This window comes from Palaemon carinicauda, chromosome 20, assembly GCF_036898095.1.
Source record: "Palaemon carinicauda isolate YSFRI2023 chromosome 20, ASM3689809v2, whole genome shotgun sequence".
In the NCBI taxonomy this organism is placed as follows: domain Eukaryota; kingdom Metazoa; phylum Arthropoda; class Malacostraca; order Decapoda; family Palaemonidae; genus Palaemon; species Palaemon carinicauda.
Window position 1 is genome coordinate 18,256,507 of NC_090744.1, and position 13,969 is coordinate 18,270,475.

The following is a 13,969-nucleotide window of genomic DNA, read 5'->3' on the forward strand; positions in this document are numbered from 1 at the left end:
TAGTAGTACCGAGTGAGGTTGAACGGCTCTCCTCTATTGGGGTTCTCTGTCGTGGATTAATCTAAATAGTGCGGGACCTCTGGAATATACGCCCAATTTTATACCGACACCAATAGGTGAGCGAGCTAGTTAACCTAGCACTCCTTTACATTTTTTCTCTGGTATATTTAGCAGTAAATTACCTAAGAATAAGTGCTTAAATGGAGCTTATTCACTGGGCGGCACAGGTCCCTCGCCCAGAAATAGATTTTTCCTACGTCAAAATCCCTTATTCATGACCCTCAAAATTGCTCAGAATTACAAAAAGGAATCTAAGGAGAGTAAATAATCCACGTATTTATCTTTATGAAGCAGGCCTTATCTTTCTAAGGGGTTTGGCACCCTTTAAAATATCTTTGGAGGTTACATCAATACTTACTGAATAATGAAACTGAAGCCAATTGTCCCTCAATAACATGGACAAGACATTATCATCCATTTTGATATCCACCTTATAATACACGGATACAGTACCTACATTGATTATATGCTCAATGTAAATACCGTATTCCAATGTAAATATACCCTTACAGGCTTTTCCTAAATTCTGAGGCCACGGCCAGACTTTTATATCTTTTCATTTCTCTCCCATTTTGATTTCTGTTTCTATTTATAGCTTCAGTATATCTCAAACACTTGATATCACAATTTTCTCACTTTTCAAGTTGAATCTACAGTTCATTGTTTTTTTACCATTTCTTTTCATTTTGTTTCTTGTATAGTAAATTCCTATTGACTTCTTACTCTTTGATCATAATAATAAAGGATTGTCATAAAGGATCCCCTGTTCTAGCCTTTCGAGACCACACGGCACTTTAACCCCGAAAAAGTAACGGTGTAAACCAAACAGTGGAAAGTGTTACAACATCAAGGGAGGACGCCTCCACTCACCGTGAATGCATCTCTCATTTCTAAGAATCAAGGTACTTGCTACGATTACTCTCGACGGAAAGGGAAGATCCTTCCAGTCTCCGTGACTGCATCTGTCATTTTTTAGAATCTTTTTATAATTACTCTCAACAGCAAGGGAGGTCCCCTGTATATACACAAAGTATTTACACTTATATTTCTAACTAGCACAACAAATATCCACTTCATTGATTACAAAGCCATCCCCAAACCCGTTTTCAACAGGAATGAGCGTCGGTTTCTCGTTACACATCGGGCAGAGTTCGTTCCTGATGGCCGATGACCTCATCCACAGGATGAGATTGTATCTGAAAGTCGTTAAATAGCGTAAGTACATAATAGTACAATACATGTTCTGTATAATATGATATACATTTATATACAGTACCTTGTAAAAGTAAATCAGTGTTTATTTGAGATACTCTTTATCTATATATCTTTCCATACCAACAAATAACTCCTACATTATAAACTACAAAGACAGGCAATAAACACACATGAAAAATGCCTTAAAAATAAATACACCTTGTACAAAAACAGTGTATTGTAACAATTACCTTATCATAATTTTCTAATCAGTTTACTTTCAATTAAAACATCTTTCCAGGTTTCCAGGAGGATAAAGAAATTAGTCTTTGGAACTTCAAAAGTTCACACTTGCAGCAAATGTTTAGTATGTTGGACAGGCTGACATAAGACTTTAGTTTATATATGAAACTTATTTAAACGTTGTTATTGATCTCAAGATACATATTTTATGTTCTTTATTCAATAATTTTCATATAGTTTATTCATTTCCATATTTCTTTCCTTATTGGGCTACTTTTCCCTGTTGGAGTTCTTGGGCTTACGGCATCCTGCTTTGCCAGTAATAATAATAATAATAATAATAATAATAATAATAATAATAATAATAATAATAATAATAACGACGACAACGACAACGACAACGACAGATGACGAACGACAACAATAATAATAATAATATAGTGGCTATGATCAACCCAGCCACTGAGGGGGGGGGGGGGGGATAAGCCAGCCTCAACTTGGTGCTGGTCCCAAGCCCGGGTAAATGGGGAGGATTGGTGGCAGGAAAGGCATCCGGCCATGAAAAATTAGCCAAAACCAATATGGCCAGTGGAGATTGTGAGATTAGAATTAATGCTAAGGCGTTCCCCTTAAGCGACGCGTTGGGACCTCGCCTGATCCCTCCGAAAAATCGGCAAGGGCTAGCCAGCATGGGCGGTCTGGGTTAAAGAGGCAAGCTCAGAGGAAAATATCTGAGGAGAGGATGAGAGTAGCAACTCTGAATGTGGGGACAATGACTGGAAAAGGGCGAGAGCTGGTTGACCTCATGGAGAGAAGGAAGATTGGAGTGCTGTGTGTGCAGGAGACCAGGTGGAAGAGAAATAAGGCAAGAGAACTAGGCAAAGGTTGTAAATTTTATTACAGTGGAGCAAATATGGAAGGAAGAAATGGTGTAGGAATATTATCGAAAGATTTGAAGGAAAGCTTGATTGGAGTGAATAGGAAAAATGACAGAATTATGAGTTTAAAGCTGGGACTGGCAGCAACAATAGTCAATGTGGTGTGTGCCTATGCCCTGCAAACTGGATGTACAGAGGAGGAGAAGGATACATTCTGGGACGAGATGGACCAGGAGCTTAGAATAATTCCTGCAAGGGAAAGGGTAATTATAGGAGATCTGAATGGCCACTTCGGAATTAGTAGGGAAGGGATAGAGAGAGTGCATGGAGGTTGGGGTGTGGGCAAGAGAAATGATGGAGGAGAAAGAGTAATTGATTTTGCAGTGGCTTTTGACCTAGCAATGATCAACACCTTCTTTGAGAAAAAGATTAACAGACTGATTACTTACAGTAGCGGTGGCAGGGAGAGCCAGATAGATTTGCAGCTGTGTAAGAGAGACCATCTCACGGTGGTTAGAAATTGCAAGGTGATAAATGAGCAGAGTGTAGCAGCGCAACACAGGTAGTGGTAATTGATTGCAGACTAAGGAATTGTAGGAGAAGTAAAAAGACGAGACTGGACCCAAAGATTACGTGGTGGAAATTGAAAGAGGCAGAACTGAGAGTCTTGTTTACGGAAAGAGTGCTGGAAGCAGTAAGGCTACATGAGGATGTACAAGAATGGTGGACCGAGAATAGTAAAGTGATTCTAAGGATCGGTGGGGAAGTACTTGGAAAGTCATCAGGAAGAAGACCCCCAAATGATAAAGAATCGTGGTGGTGGAATGATGAGGTGCAAGAACGGGTAAAAACCAAGAAAGAAGCCAAGAAGAAGGCAGATCTATCAGGACAAGAGCAGGATAAAGAAAAATATAAGCAGGCAAAGAAAGAAGCAAGAAGAGCAGTAACAAAGGCGAAGGCAGAGACATTAAATGAAGTCTATGCAGAGATGGAAACACCCGAAGGAGAGAAGAAAACATTACGAATTGCTAAGGTCCGAGATGCTGCATCTAAAGACCTGATGCAGATAAGGCAAATAAAAGATAGCAGTGATATAGTTCTAGCAGAAGAGAATGAAATTAAAAGAAGGTGGGAAACTTATTTTGAAGGACTATTGAATGAGGAGAACCTAAGAACAGTATTTGAAGATGGACTCTCAAACAAGGCAGTTACCTTAGGAGTGACTAGAAGAGAAGTAGAACAAGCAGTAAAGAAGATGAAAAATAGTAAAGCTGCAAGACCGGATAATATACCAGTAGAGTTATGGAAGAGTCTTGGAGAGGAAGGCATAGATATCTTGTGAGACCTGATGCAAAAGATCTTCAATCAGGAAAAGATGCCAGTGGAATGGAGAGGAAGCCTAATCATTCCCATCTATAAGGGGAAGGGAGACATCCAGGTATGTGGCAACTATAGAGGCATAAAGTTGATAAGCCATACTATGAAGATATGGGAGATCATTGAGAAGAGACTTGGAGATGAAACAACAATTGGTGAGAAACAATTTGGATTCATGCCTGGAAGAGGGACTGTAGATGCAATATTTGCTTTGAGGCAGATGATAGAAAAACATCGGGAGAAACAGAAAGGATTACATATGGTCTTTATTGACCTGGAGAAGGCATACAATCAAGTACCACGTCAGGAGCTGTGGAAATGTACAAGAGAAAAGGGAGTCCCTGAGAAATACGTAAGAATCACCCAAGATATGTATGAGAGGGTAGAAGAAAATGTTAAGAGCAGTATAGGCATAACCGAAAGTTTCCCAGTAAATGTGGGACTACATCAGGGATCTGCATTGAGCCCTTACCTATTTGATCTGGTCATGGATGTAGTAACACAAGGTATTAGAGATCAGTCTCTTTGGTGTATGTATTTTGCTGATGATGTTATACTGTGTAGCACTAGGCGAGAGGTAGTAGAAGAGAATCTGGAGGAGTGGAGAAGAGAAATGGAAAATAGAGGATTGAAGATCAGCAGGAAAAAGACAGAGTATTTGAGATTGAAAAATGGGGAGAATGGGGAAGTTAGTTTACAAGGAGAGAGATTGAAAAGAGTTGAAAATTTCAAGTATTTAGGATCAACAGTTGCAGAGGATGGTGATCTGGGGGCAGAAATAAACCACAAAATACAAGCAGGATGGAAGAATTGGAAAAAAAAAAAGTGTGTGGAGTACTATGCGACAGGAAAATAGGGGTTAAGTTGAAAGGTAAAGTGCACAGGACAGTTGTGAGACCGGCAATGATGTATGGAGCGGAGACGTGGGCAATAAAGAAGACAGAAGAGAAGACGCTGGATGTGGTAGAGATGAGAATGTTGAGATGGATGTGTAGGGTGACAAGAAGAGATAAGATACAGAATGAGATAATTAGGGGTACCACAGGAGTTAGAAAACTATCAGATAAGATCCAAGAAAGTAGACTGAGGTGGTATGGTCATGTCATGAGAAGACATGAACAGTATATTGGGAGGAGAGTGATAGAAATGGAGGTACAGGGAACGAGAAGGAGAGGGAGACCAAAGCGAAGGTGGATATACCGTATCAAGGTTGACCTTCAATCAAAGTGATTAACCGGTGATGAAGTGTGGGACAGAGGTAGATGGAGAACGCTGGCCAGAAACATCGACCCCACATAAAAGTGGGAAAAGATGCAGACGAAGAAGAAGAAAAAGAAGTGTCTATGATCCCCAAGACAAGAGTTCTGGAAAAGATCAGAGTTGGGTACCAACTGAAGAAAGAGGCAGCAGAATAAACCCTGATGTTCATGAATGACATGAAGCTGTTTGGGAAAGATACTATGGAAAAAGACATGCTAATCCAGATCTAATTGTATCAGGAGACACCAAGATGGAGTTTGGAATAGAAAAATGTACCCTAGTTAACAGAGAAAGGAGGAGTAACAAAGATTGAAGGGATAAAGCTGCCATTGCATATTTCATCCAAGACATAGAGGAAGCAGGCTACTAATACCTTAGAGTAATAGAAGGAGAGGCAATAAAATACCAAGAGATGAAGGAAAAGATCAAGAGAATACATGCAATTTATCAAAGGTATAATGAAGTCAAAGTTTAGCTCTGGAAATATGATAAAGGCTATAAAACACCTGGGCAGTGCCAGTTATTAGGGTACATTGCTGGAATTGTGGATTGGAAGAAGTCAGGGGTATGCAACATAAGATAGGAAAATTAGAAAGGTAAAGAACTTGTACCAAGCACTGCACCCAAGAGCAATCATTGACAGGCTCTACATACCACAAAGTGGAGGAGGAAAAGGACTCATCTGTATAGAAGATAGTGGGGGATGGTGGACCTCAACTTAAATTTCTGTTGTCTCCTGGTTGATCAGAAACACATCAACAAACATAATACTTATTTGAAGTCCAAACTTTAATTTTTCTTATGGAAGGGGGAGAGAGAGATGAAGGTCTCTCTTTTTTTATTAATAGGTGGTGAGCTACTAAGTTTTTGCAACTTCCTTACTACAGGTAAACCAAGTAAGTTGGTTTCAAGTGGAACCTCCATCAAATCAGGCAAGGACATAGCCTAAAAGAGGCTTGTACTATTCTTTGTAATGGGAGACGAAGGTTGTACAGAGATGAGAAATGATCCAGTATTAATACACCTTGGCAAAGTCTCATAAGGCAATATGCTTACCTTGTCATGCAGTACTTTATCATTAGATGAATTTATTTCTTTTCCTACACTTACAGGCAGTACTAGGTGGGTTTGATATCTTCAAGGGTAAATTTCCTCTTGATTTTAATGCCCTTGCATAGCTGTTTGGTTTATTCAGCAGTCTTTTGGCATGTCCCACACTGGATTGTTTGAGGGCAGCTTCTTCAAACTTATATAGCTTGCAGCTCCTATTGGTAGATTTATGATTTGAGTTGCAGTTCAAACACCTTGAGCAAATTCTACACATTCTTTTGTTCTTACAAAATTAAAAAAAAATGAAACATTGCAGTGGTTTCTGTTTGAAAGGTCAAACTTTTATCCTTTCCTTTTCAATAATATTGTGTAAAGGTACATCAGTATCCTGGAAAGTAAGGATAATCATTGACGTCCCAAGGACAATTATTTACTTTTCACACTGTTAATGGACACCTGCTTGAAAATATCAAGAAGGTATCATACGTTGGAAAGGAAATTTGCATTCTCCACGTTTGGCACAGCAAGAGTATACTTCCCAGATGGTTCCACTCCATACCCTACCCATGGGATAACACCAAAACAGATATAGAGGCACAGGTGTAAGCTAAACCAACCTGTTAGAAGTGAGACCAAGAAAATATGGAATCATCCTCCCCATATCTGCAATGATGGGCTTCCAGCCAAAATCCGAGACCTTCCTCAAGGATCGGCTCTCCAGGAATTCCGATGACCCAACCCTTGAGGATAGGTGCGCCAAAAAAAAAAGCTCCAACCCATTTTTGGGATGGCTGAGGTCATCCAATACTCTAAAATATAGCTTTGAATGCACATACCTCCCAACCGTGACCTGTTCTCTCATTCATCTAAGCAGGCAGATATTAAACATAAAAATAAATTAATAAACATAAACAAAAAGTATACATAAAGATACAGTAAGGAAAATATTACTTATAGTGTTAGGAGGTAGAAGTAATACTGAGAAGCAGAAATAGATGAGAAGTGAGAAATTTAGTTTCGAACTAGGGGAGCAATTTCCTCCAAGTTTGAGAGCCCTCTTGCCTGTCATAATGCTTTAACATGGAAACGATATTCCCTGTTGAAGCACAATGATTCATAAAGGCATTCTCTCGTTAAGAGGGTGTAGGAGTAGAAGTCCTGTGGATATGAGAAGTCTTTGAGGGACTGGGGAGGTCCCTGAGGAGATGGGAAGGTCCCTATGGGTGTGGGAGGTCCCTGAGGGTGTGGGAAGGTATCTGTGGAAGTAGGGAGGTCCCTGAGGGCACGGGGAAGTCTTTGAGGAACTCGGGAAGTCCCTATGGGTGTGGTAAGATCCCTGTGGGTGTGGGGAGGTCCCTGTTGGCATGAGGAAATCTCTGAGGGACTGGGGAGGTCCCTGTGGGTGTGGGAAGGTCCCTGTGGGTGCGGGGAGGTTTCTGTGGGCTACGTAATTGTCAATTATTATTTGATATTATTTACTCTTACATGTTGCTGCTCGTACATGGCTGCATCATGGTTCCTCATTATATTACTTTGGAGATTCTATAATTTCTTGTGTGTACATTAATTCATTGCAAGATGGCTAAAGAATTTCCAAAGGCAAGAGTTGACCCCGCTGACAAGCCAATTTGCACATGAAGAATTATTAAAAAGCTAGAAATTTTGGTTATCTGTACAACAGTTGTTTGTATTTCCATATAAACTTGCAACATAATCCTTTTTTATGTGATTTCCATACAAAAAAAATGTTATTTTGATAATAAAATAAATTTTTGAATATACTTACCCGGTGATTATATAGCTGCAACTCTGTTGCCCGACAGACAACTCTAAGGTAAAAACTCGCCAGCGATCGCTACACAGGTTGCGGGTGTGCCCAACAGCGCCATCTGTCGTCCAGATACCCAGTACTCAATGAAAACAAAGACTCAATTTTCTCCTCGTTCCACTGCGTCTCTATTGGGGAGGAAGGGAGGGTCCTTTAATTTATAATCACCGGGTAAGTATATTCAAAAATTTATTTTATTATCAAAATAACATTTTTCAATATTTAACTTAGCCGGTGATTATATAGCTGATTCACACCCAGGGGGGTGGGTAGAGACCAGCAATATATGTTTACATTTTTATGAGCTAAGAGTTTTTATTTCATTTTAGAAGTTATCAAAATAACAAAAACAAAATAAATAGGTACCTGGTAAGGAAGTCGACTTGAACAATTACTCTGCCTTTTAAGTACGTCTTCCTTACGGAGCCTCGCGATCCTCTTAGGATGCTGATCGACCCCTAGGATCTGAAGTATCAAGGGTTGCTACCCATACAACAGGACCTCATCAAAACCCCTAATCTAGGCGCTCTCAAGAAATGACTTTGACCACCCGCCAAATCAACCAGGATGCGAAAGGCTTCTTAGCCTTCCGGACAACCCAAAAAAACAACCATAAAAACATTTCAAGAGAAAGATTAAAAGGGTATGGAATTAGGGAATTGTAGTGGTTGAGCCCTCACCCACTACTGCACTCGCTGCTACGAATGGTCCCAGTGTGTAGCAGTCCTCGTAAAGAGACTGGACATCCTTTAGATAAAAAGACGCAAACACTGACTTGCTTCTCCAATAGGTTGCGTCCATTATACTTCGCAGAGATCTATTTTGCTTAAAGGCCACGGAAGTTGCGACAGCTCTAACTTCGTGTGTCCTTACCTTCAGCAATGCTTGGTCTTCCTCACTCAGATGGGAATGAGCTTCTCGTATTAACAGTCTGATAAAATAGGATAAAGCATTCTTTGACATAGGCAAAGATGGTTTCTTAACTGAACACCATAAAGCTTCAGATAGGCCTCGTAAAGGTTTAGTTCGTTTTAAATAGAACTTAAGAGCTCTCACAGGGCATAAGACTCTTTCTAGTTCATTGCCTACCATATTCGATAAGCTGGGAATATCGAACGATTTCAGCCAAGGTCGAGAAGGTAGCTCATTTTTGGCTAGAAAACCAAGTTGTAGTGAACATGTAGCTTTTTCTGACAAAAATCCGATGTTCTTGCTGAAGGCATGAATCTCAATGACTCTTTTAGCTGTGGCTAAGCATACCAGGAAAAGTGTCTTTAAGGTGAGATCTTTCAGGGAGGCTGATTGTAGCGGCTCAAACCTGTCTGACATGAGGAATCTTAGTACCACGTCTAAATTCCAACCAGGTGTAACCAAACGACGCTCCTTCGTGGTCTCAAAAGACTTAAGGAGGTCCTGTAGATCTTTATTGTTGGAAAGATCCAAGCCTCTATGCCGGAAGACCGATGCCAACATGCTTCTGTAGCCCTTGATAGTGGAAGCTGAAAGAGATCGTTCTTTTCTCAGGTATAAGAGAAAGTCAGCTATTTGAGCTACAGAGGTACTGGTCGAGGATACAGATACTGACTTGCACCAGTTTCGGAAGACTTCCCACTTCGATTGGTAGACTCTAAGGGTGGATGTTCTCCTTGCTCTAGCAATCGCACTGGCTGCCTCCTTCGAAAAGCCTCTAGCTCTCGAGAGTCTTTCGATAGTCTGAAGGCAGTCAGACGAAGAGCGTGGAGGCTTTGGTGTACCTTCTTTACGTGTGGCTGACGTAGAAGGTCCACCCTTAGAGGAATACTTCTGGGAACGTCTACTAGCCATCGAAGTACCTCGGTGAACCATTCTCTCGCGGGCCAGAGGGGAGCAACTAGCGTCAACCTTGTCCCTTCGTGAGAGGCGAACTTCTGCAGTACCTTGTTGACAATCTTGAACAGTGGGAATGCGTATAGATCTAGATGCGACCAATCTAGGAGAAAGGCATCTATATGAATTGCTGCTGGGTCCGGGATTGGTGAGCAATATATTGGGAGCCTCTTGGTCATCGAGGTTGCAAAGAGATCTATGGTTGGTTGGCCCCAAGTGGCCCAAAGTCTCTTGCATACATCCTTGTGGAGGGTCCATTCTGTTGGAATTACTTGTCCCTTCCGACTGAGACAATCTGCCATGACATTCAAGTTGCCTTGGATGAACCTCGTAACTAGTGATATGTTTTGACCTTTTGACCAGATGAGCAGGTCCCTTGCGATCTCGTACAACGTCAGTGAGTGGGTTCCTCCTTGCTTGGAGATGTACGCCAAGGCAGTGGTGTTGTCCGAGTTCACTTCTACCACTTTGCCTTGAAGGAGAGACCTGAAGCTTTTCAAGGCCAGATGTACTGCCAGTAGCTCCTTGCAGTTGATATGCATTATCCTTTGACTCGAGTTCCATAGTCCCGAACATTCCCGACCGTCTAATGTCGCGCCCCAGCCTACGTCCGATGCGTCCGAGAAGAGAACGTGGTTGGGAGTCTGAACAGCCAGGGGAAGACCCTCTCTTAGGCTGATACTGTCCTTCCACCAAGTCAGGCAAGACTTCATCTTCTCGGAAATGGGGATCGAGACCGCTTCTAGCGTCTTGTCCTTTTTCCAGTGAAATGCTAGGTGATATTGAAGAGGACGGAGGTGTAGTCTTCCTAATGACACAAACTGTTCCAGGGATGATAGCGTCCCTATCAGGCTCATCCACTTCCTGACTGAACATCGTTCCTTCTTCAGCATGTTCTGGATGCATAACTGGGCTTGGCTTGTTCTGGGGGCCGACGGAAAAGCCCGAAAAGCTAGACTGTGAATCTCCATCCCTAAATACACAATAGTTTGGGATGGGACCACTTGTGACTTTTCCATATTGACAAGGAGACCCAATTCCTTGGTCAGATCTAGAGTCCACTTTAGATCCTTCAGACAGCGACGACTGGAAGAAGCTCTGAGAAGCCAGTCGTCCAAATAGAGGGAGGCTCGGATGTCCGCTAAATGAAGGAATTTGGCTACATTCCTCATCAGCCTCGTAAACACAAGAGGAGCTGTGCTTAGGCCAAAGCACAGGGCTTGAAACTGGTAGACAACCTTTTCGAAAACGAATCTCAGAAAAGGTTGGGAGTCCGGGTGGATGGGGACGTGGAAGTAGGCGTCCCTTAGGTCTAAAGAGACCATCCAGTCTTCCCTTCTGACCGCTGCTAGAACCGACTTTGTGGTCTCCATGGAGAACGTCTGCTTTGTGACAAAGACATTCAGAGCACTGACGTCTAGCACCGGCCTTCACCCTCCTGTCTTCTTTGACACCAAGAAGAGTCGGTTGTAGAATCCCGGGGTTTGATGGTCCGAGACTTTGACCACCGCTCCCTTCTCTAGTAAAAGAGACACTTCCTGTTTCAAGGCTCGTCTCTTGTCTTCCTCTCTGTACCTGGGAGAGAGATCGATGGGAGACGTTGCTAGAGGGGGTTTCCGTACAAACGGGATCTTGTACCCCTCTCTGAGCAACTTCACAGATTGTGCATCTGCGCCTCTCTTTTCCCAGGTCTGCCAGAAGTTCTTGAGTCTGGCTCCCACTGCTGTCTGAAGAAGCTGGCAGTCAGACTCTGCCCTTAAAGGACTTGGTTCCTTTCTTCTTTCCTCGTTTCCCTTCGGCACGAGCACCTCCTCTGCTGGAGGTTCTGCCACGAAAGGGCGGAATAAAACGGGACGCTGGTGTCCATCCTTGGTCTAGCTGACAAGGTAGGTAAAGGGGTAGCTTTGCGAGCGGAGGACGCAACAAGATCGTGAGTGTCCTTCTGTATCAATGAAGCGGCTATTTCCTTAATCAGGTCTTCTGGAAAAAGGCACTTGGAGAGAGGAGCAAAAAGAAGCTCGGATCTCTGGCACGGTGTAACTCCAGCTGAAAGGAATGAGCATAGGTTTTCACGCTTTTTAAGGACTCCGGACACAAAAGATGCAGCAAGCTCATTAGACCCATCACGTATGGCCTTGTCCATGCAGGACATAATGAGCAAGGAAGTCTCTTTCTCTGTTGGAGAGATCTTTCTGCTTAGGGCTCCTAGACACCAGTCTAAGAAGTTAAAAACTTCGAAGGCCCTAAAGATACCTTTCAAAAGGTGGTCCAGGTCCGAAGATGACCAACATATCTTTGAGCGTCTCATGGCAAGGCGGCGGGGAGAGTCTACGAGGCTTGAGAAGTCGCCCTGGGCAGAGGCAGGAACTCCCAAGCCGAGAACTTCTCCCGTGGCATACCAGACGCTCGATCTAGAAGAGAGTCTAGCAGGGGGAAACGTAAACGCTGTCTTCCCTAAACTCTTTTTGGACTGCAACCATTCTCCTATCACCCGCAAAGCTCTCTTGGACAAGCGTGCGAGGACGAGTCTGGTAAAGGCAGGAGTGGTAGACGGCATGCCTAACACAAACTCTGACGGAGGAGAACGAGGAGCCACAGAAACAAACTGGTCCGGAAACATCTCTTTGAAAATGGCCAAAACTTTCCTAAAGTCCAAAGAGGGTTGCGTAGACTTAGGCTCGTCCAATTCTGATTGTGGTTCATCTATGTGTGCAGCAACATCATCATCAGAAAGTCCCTCATCCGATAACTGATGAGGAAACGACAACGGAGTGGGTAACGGCTGGTTCGCTGAGTCCGGTCGCACGGGTGCATGCGTGACTGAGCCGGACGCAACGTCATGGAACTGCTGCCCAGTCTGTGAGCTGGCAACAACCATAGCAGCGCGGGGACGCACAGCGTCTACTCCAGACTGTCTGGACTGATGTGGGTGTGCAGTGGCAACCACACTGGGTTGCGGAGGTTGACGCACCGCGTCAAAACAAAACAACTCTGACGGTTGTTGAACCTCTCGAACGTCAACGGAGACCTCCGTGCGTCGCTTAACGTCAACATGCGGCTGGCAGATCACACTGGAACGCATGGGTGGCGGAACTCTCTCAACTGGTGTGCGTGAGAAGGTTACCTCAGCGTCCACAGGACGCACAACCGATCGTGTGGAAGGTTGTGGGCTAGGTACTGCACTAGCTGGTGCGGTAGCAACCTTCTCCGCACGAAAGTCCTGCATTAGAGACGTCAGTTTAGACTGCATGTCTTGCAGAAGAGACCACTTAGGGTCTACGGGAGCAGGTGCGGCGACAGACGGTGTTACTGTCTGAAGCGGTACCGCTTTGCCTCTCTTAGGCGGTGAGCAGTCATCGGATGACGGCAGCGAGTCCGAACTGACCCAGTGGCTACAACTGGGCCGTTGGACTTGCGCGGAAGGGACCGACTTGCGTTTTAACGGTCGTGAGACCTTGGTCCAGGGTTTCTTGCGAGAAACACCTTCCGAAGACGAGGTATAAATGGGCTCTCTCGTCTTAGTTAGGCAGGGGCGATCTTGGGTAGATACGCCCGATACCACGGAGGGAACGTCTGTTCGCTGATTAAAGCCTCTCGAACCCATTTGTTGTACGACATTGCTTCTCCCCTGGACTTGGGAGCTTGCAAGAGGTCCCGGACTAGGAGGACGACAGGCACGAACAGACGAACCCTCAAGCGCAACACTATCCACAACACTATCACTCGGCACTTTAGCACTTCCCACTGCACTTTTGCACTTAAGCTCCTTCACATCCGCCATGAGCTGATTACGGTCGCTAGCAAGGGACTCAACTCTCTCACCCAGAGCCTGGATGGCACGCATCATATCAGCCATCGAAGGTTCCTGAGTGCCAGGAGGGGGGTTAGGAGCAACCACTACAGGGGAAGGAATAGGTTGTGGGGCATGAGGAGAGGATATATCAATAGAACGAGAAGAACTTCTCCTAACTCTATCTCTCTCTAGCCTACGTGTATACTTTTGGAATTCGATAAAATCGAATTCCGAAAGCCCAACGCACTCCTCACACCGATCTTCCAATTGACAGGTTTTATCCCGACAATTGGAACAAACAGTGTGAGGGTCGATAGAAGCCTTCGGAAGACGCCTTGAACAGTCCCTAGCATTGCACTTCCTAAATTTTGGGACTTGTGAAGGGTCAGCCATTTTGAATTGGTCAAAGGGAAATTCAAA

The 13,969-nt window shown here is 43.7% G+C and overlaps 1 protein-coding gene across 1 annotated transcript in view; it reads right to left on the reverse strand.

The window, feature by feature from the left end:
* Window positions 1-275: 275 nt before the first annotated feature.
* Window positions 276-13,969, reverse strand: part of LOC137660168 (2-oxoglutarate and iron-dependent oxygenase domain-containing protein 2-like) — a 56,705-nt gene continuing 43,011 nt past the window's right edge. The window contains exon 8 of the mRNA XM_068394858.1: window positions 276-1,256. Coding sequence (XP_068250959.1) covers window positions 1,109-1,256 — 148 coding nt within the window. The 3' untranslated portion in view covers window positions 276-1,108. The remainder of the gene's footprint in view (window positions 1,257-13,969) is intronic.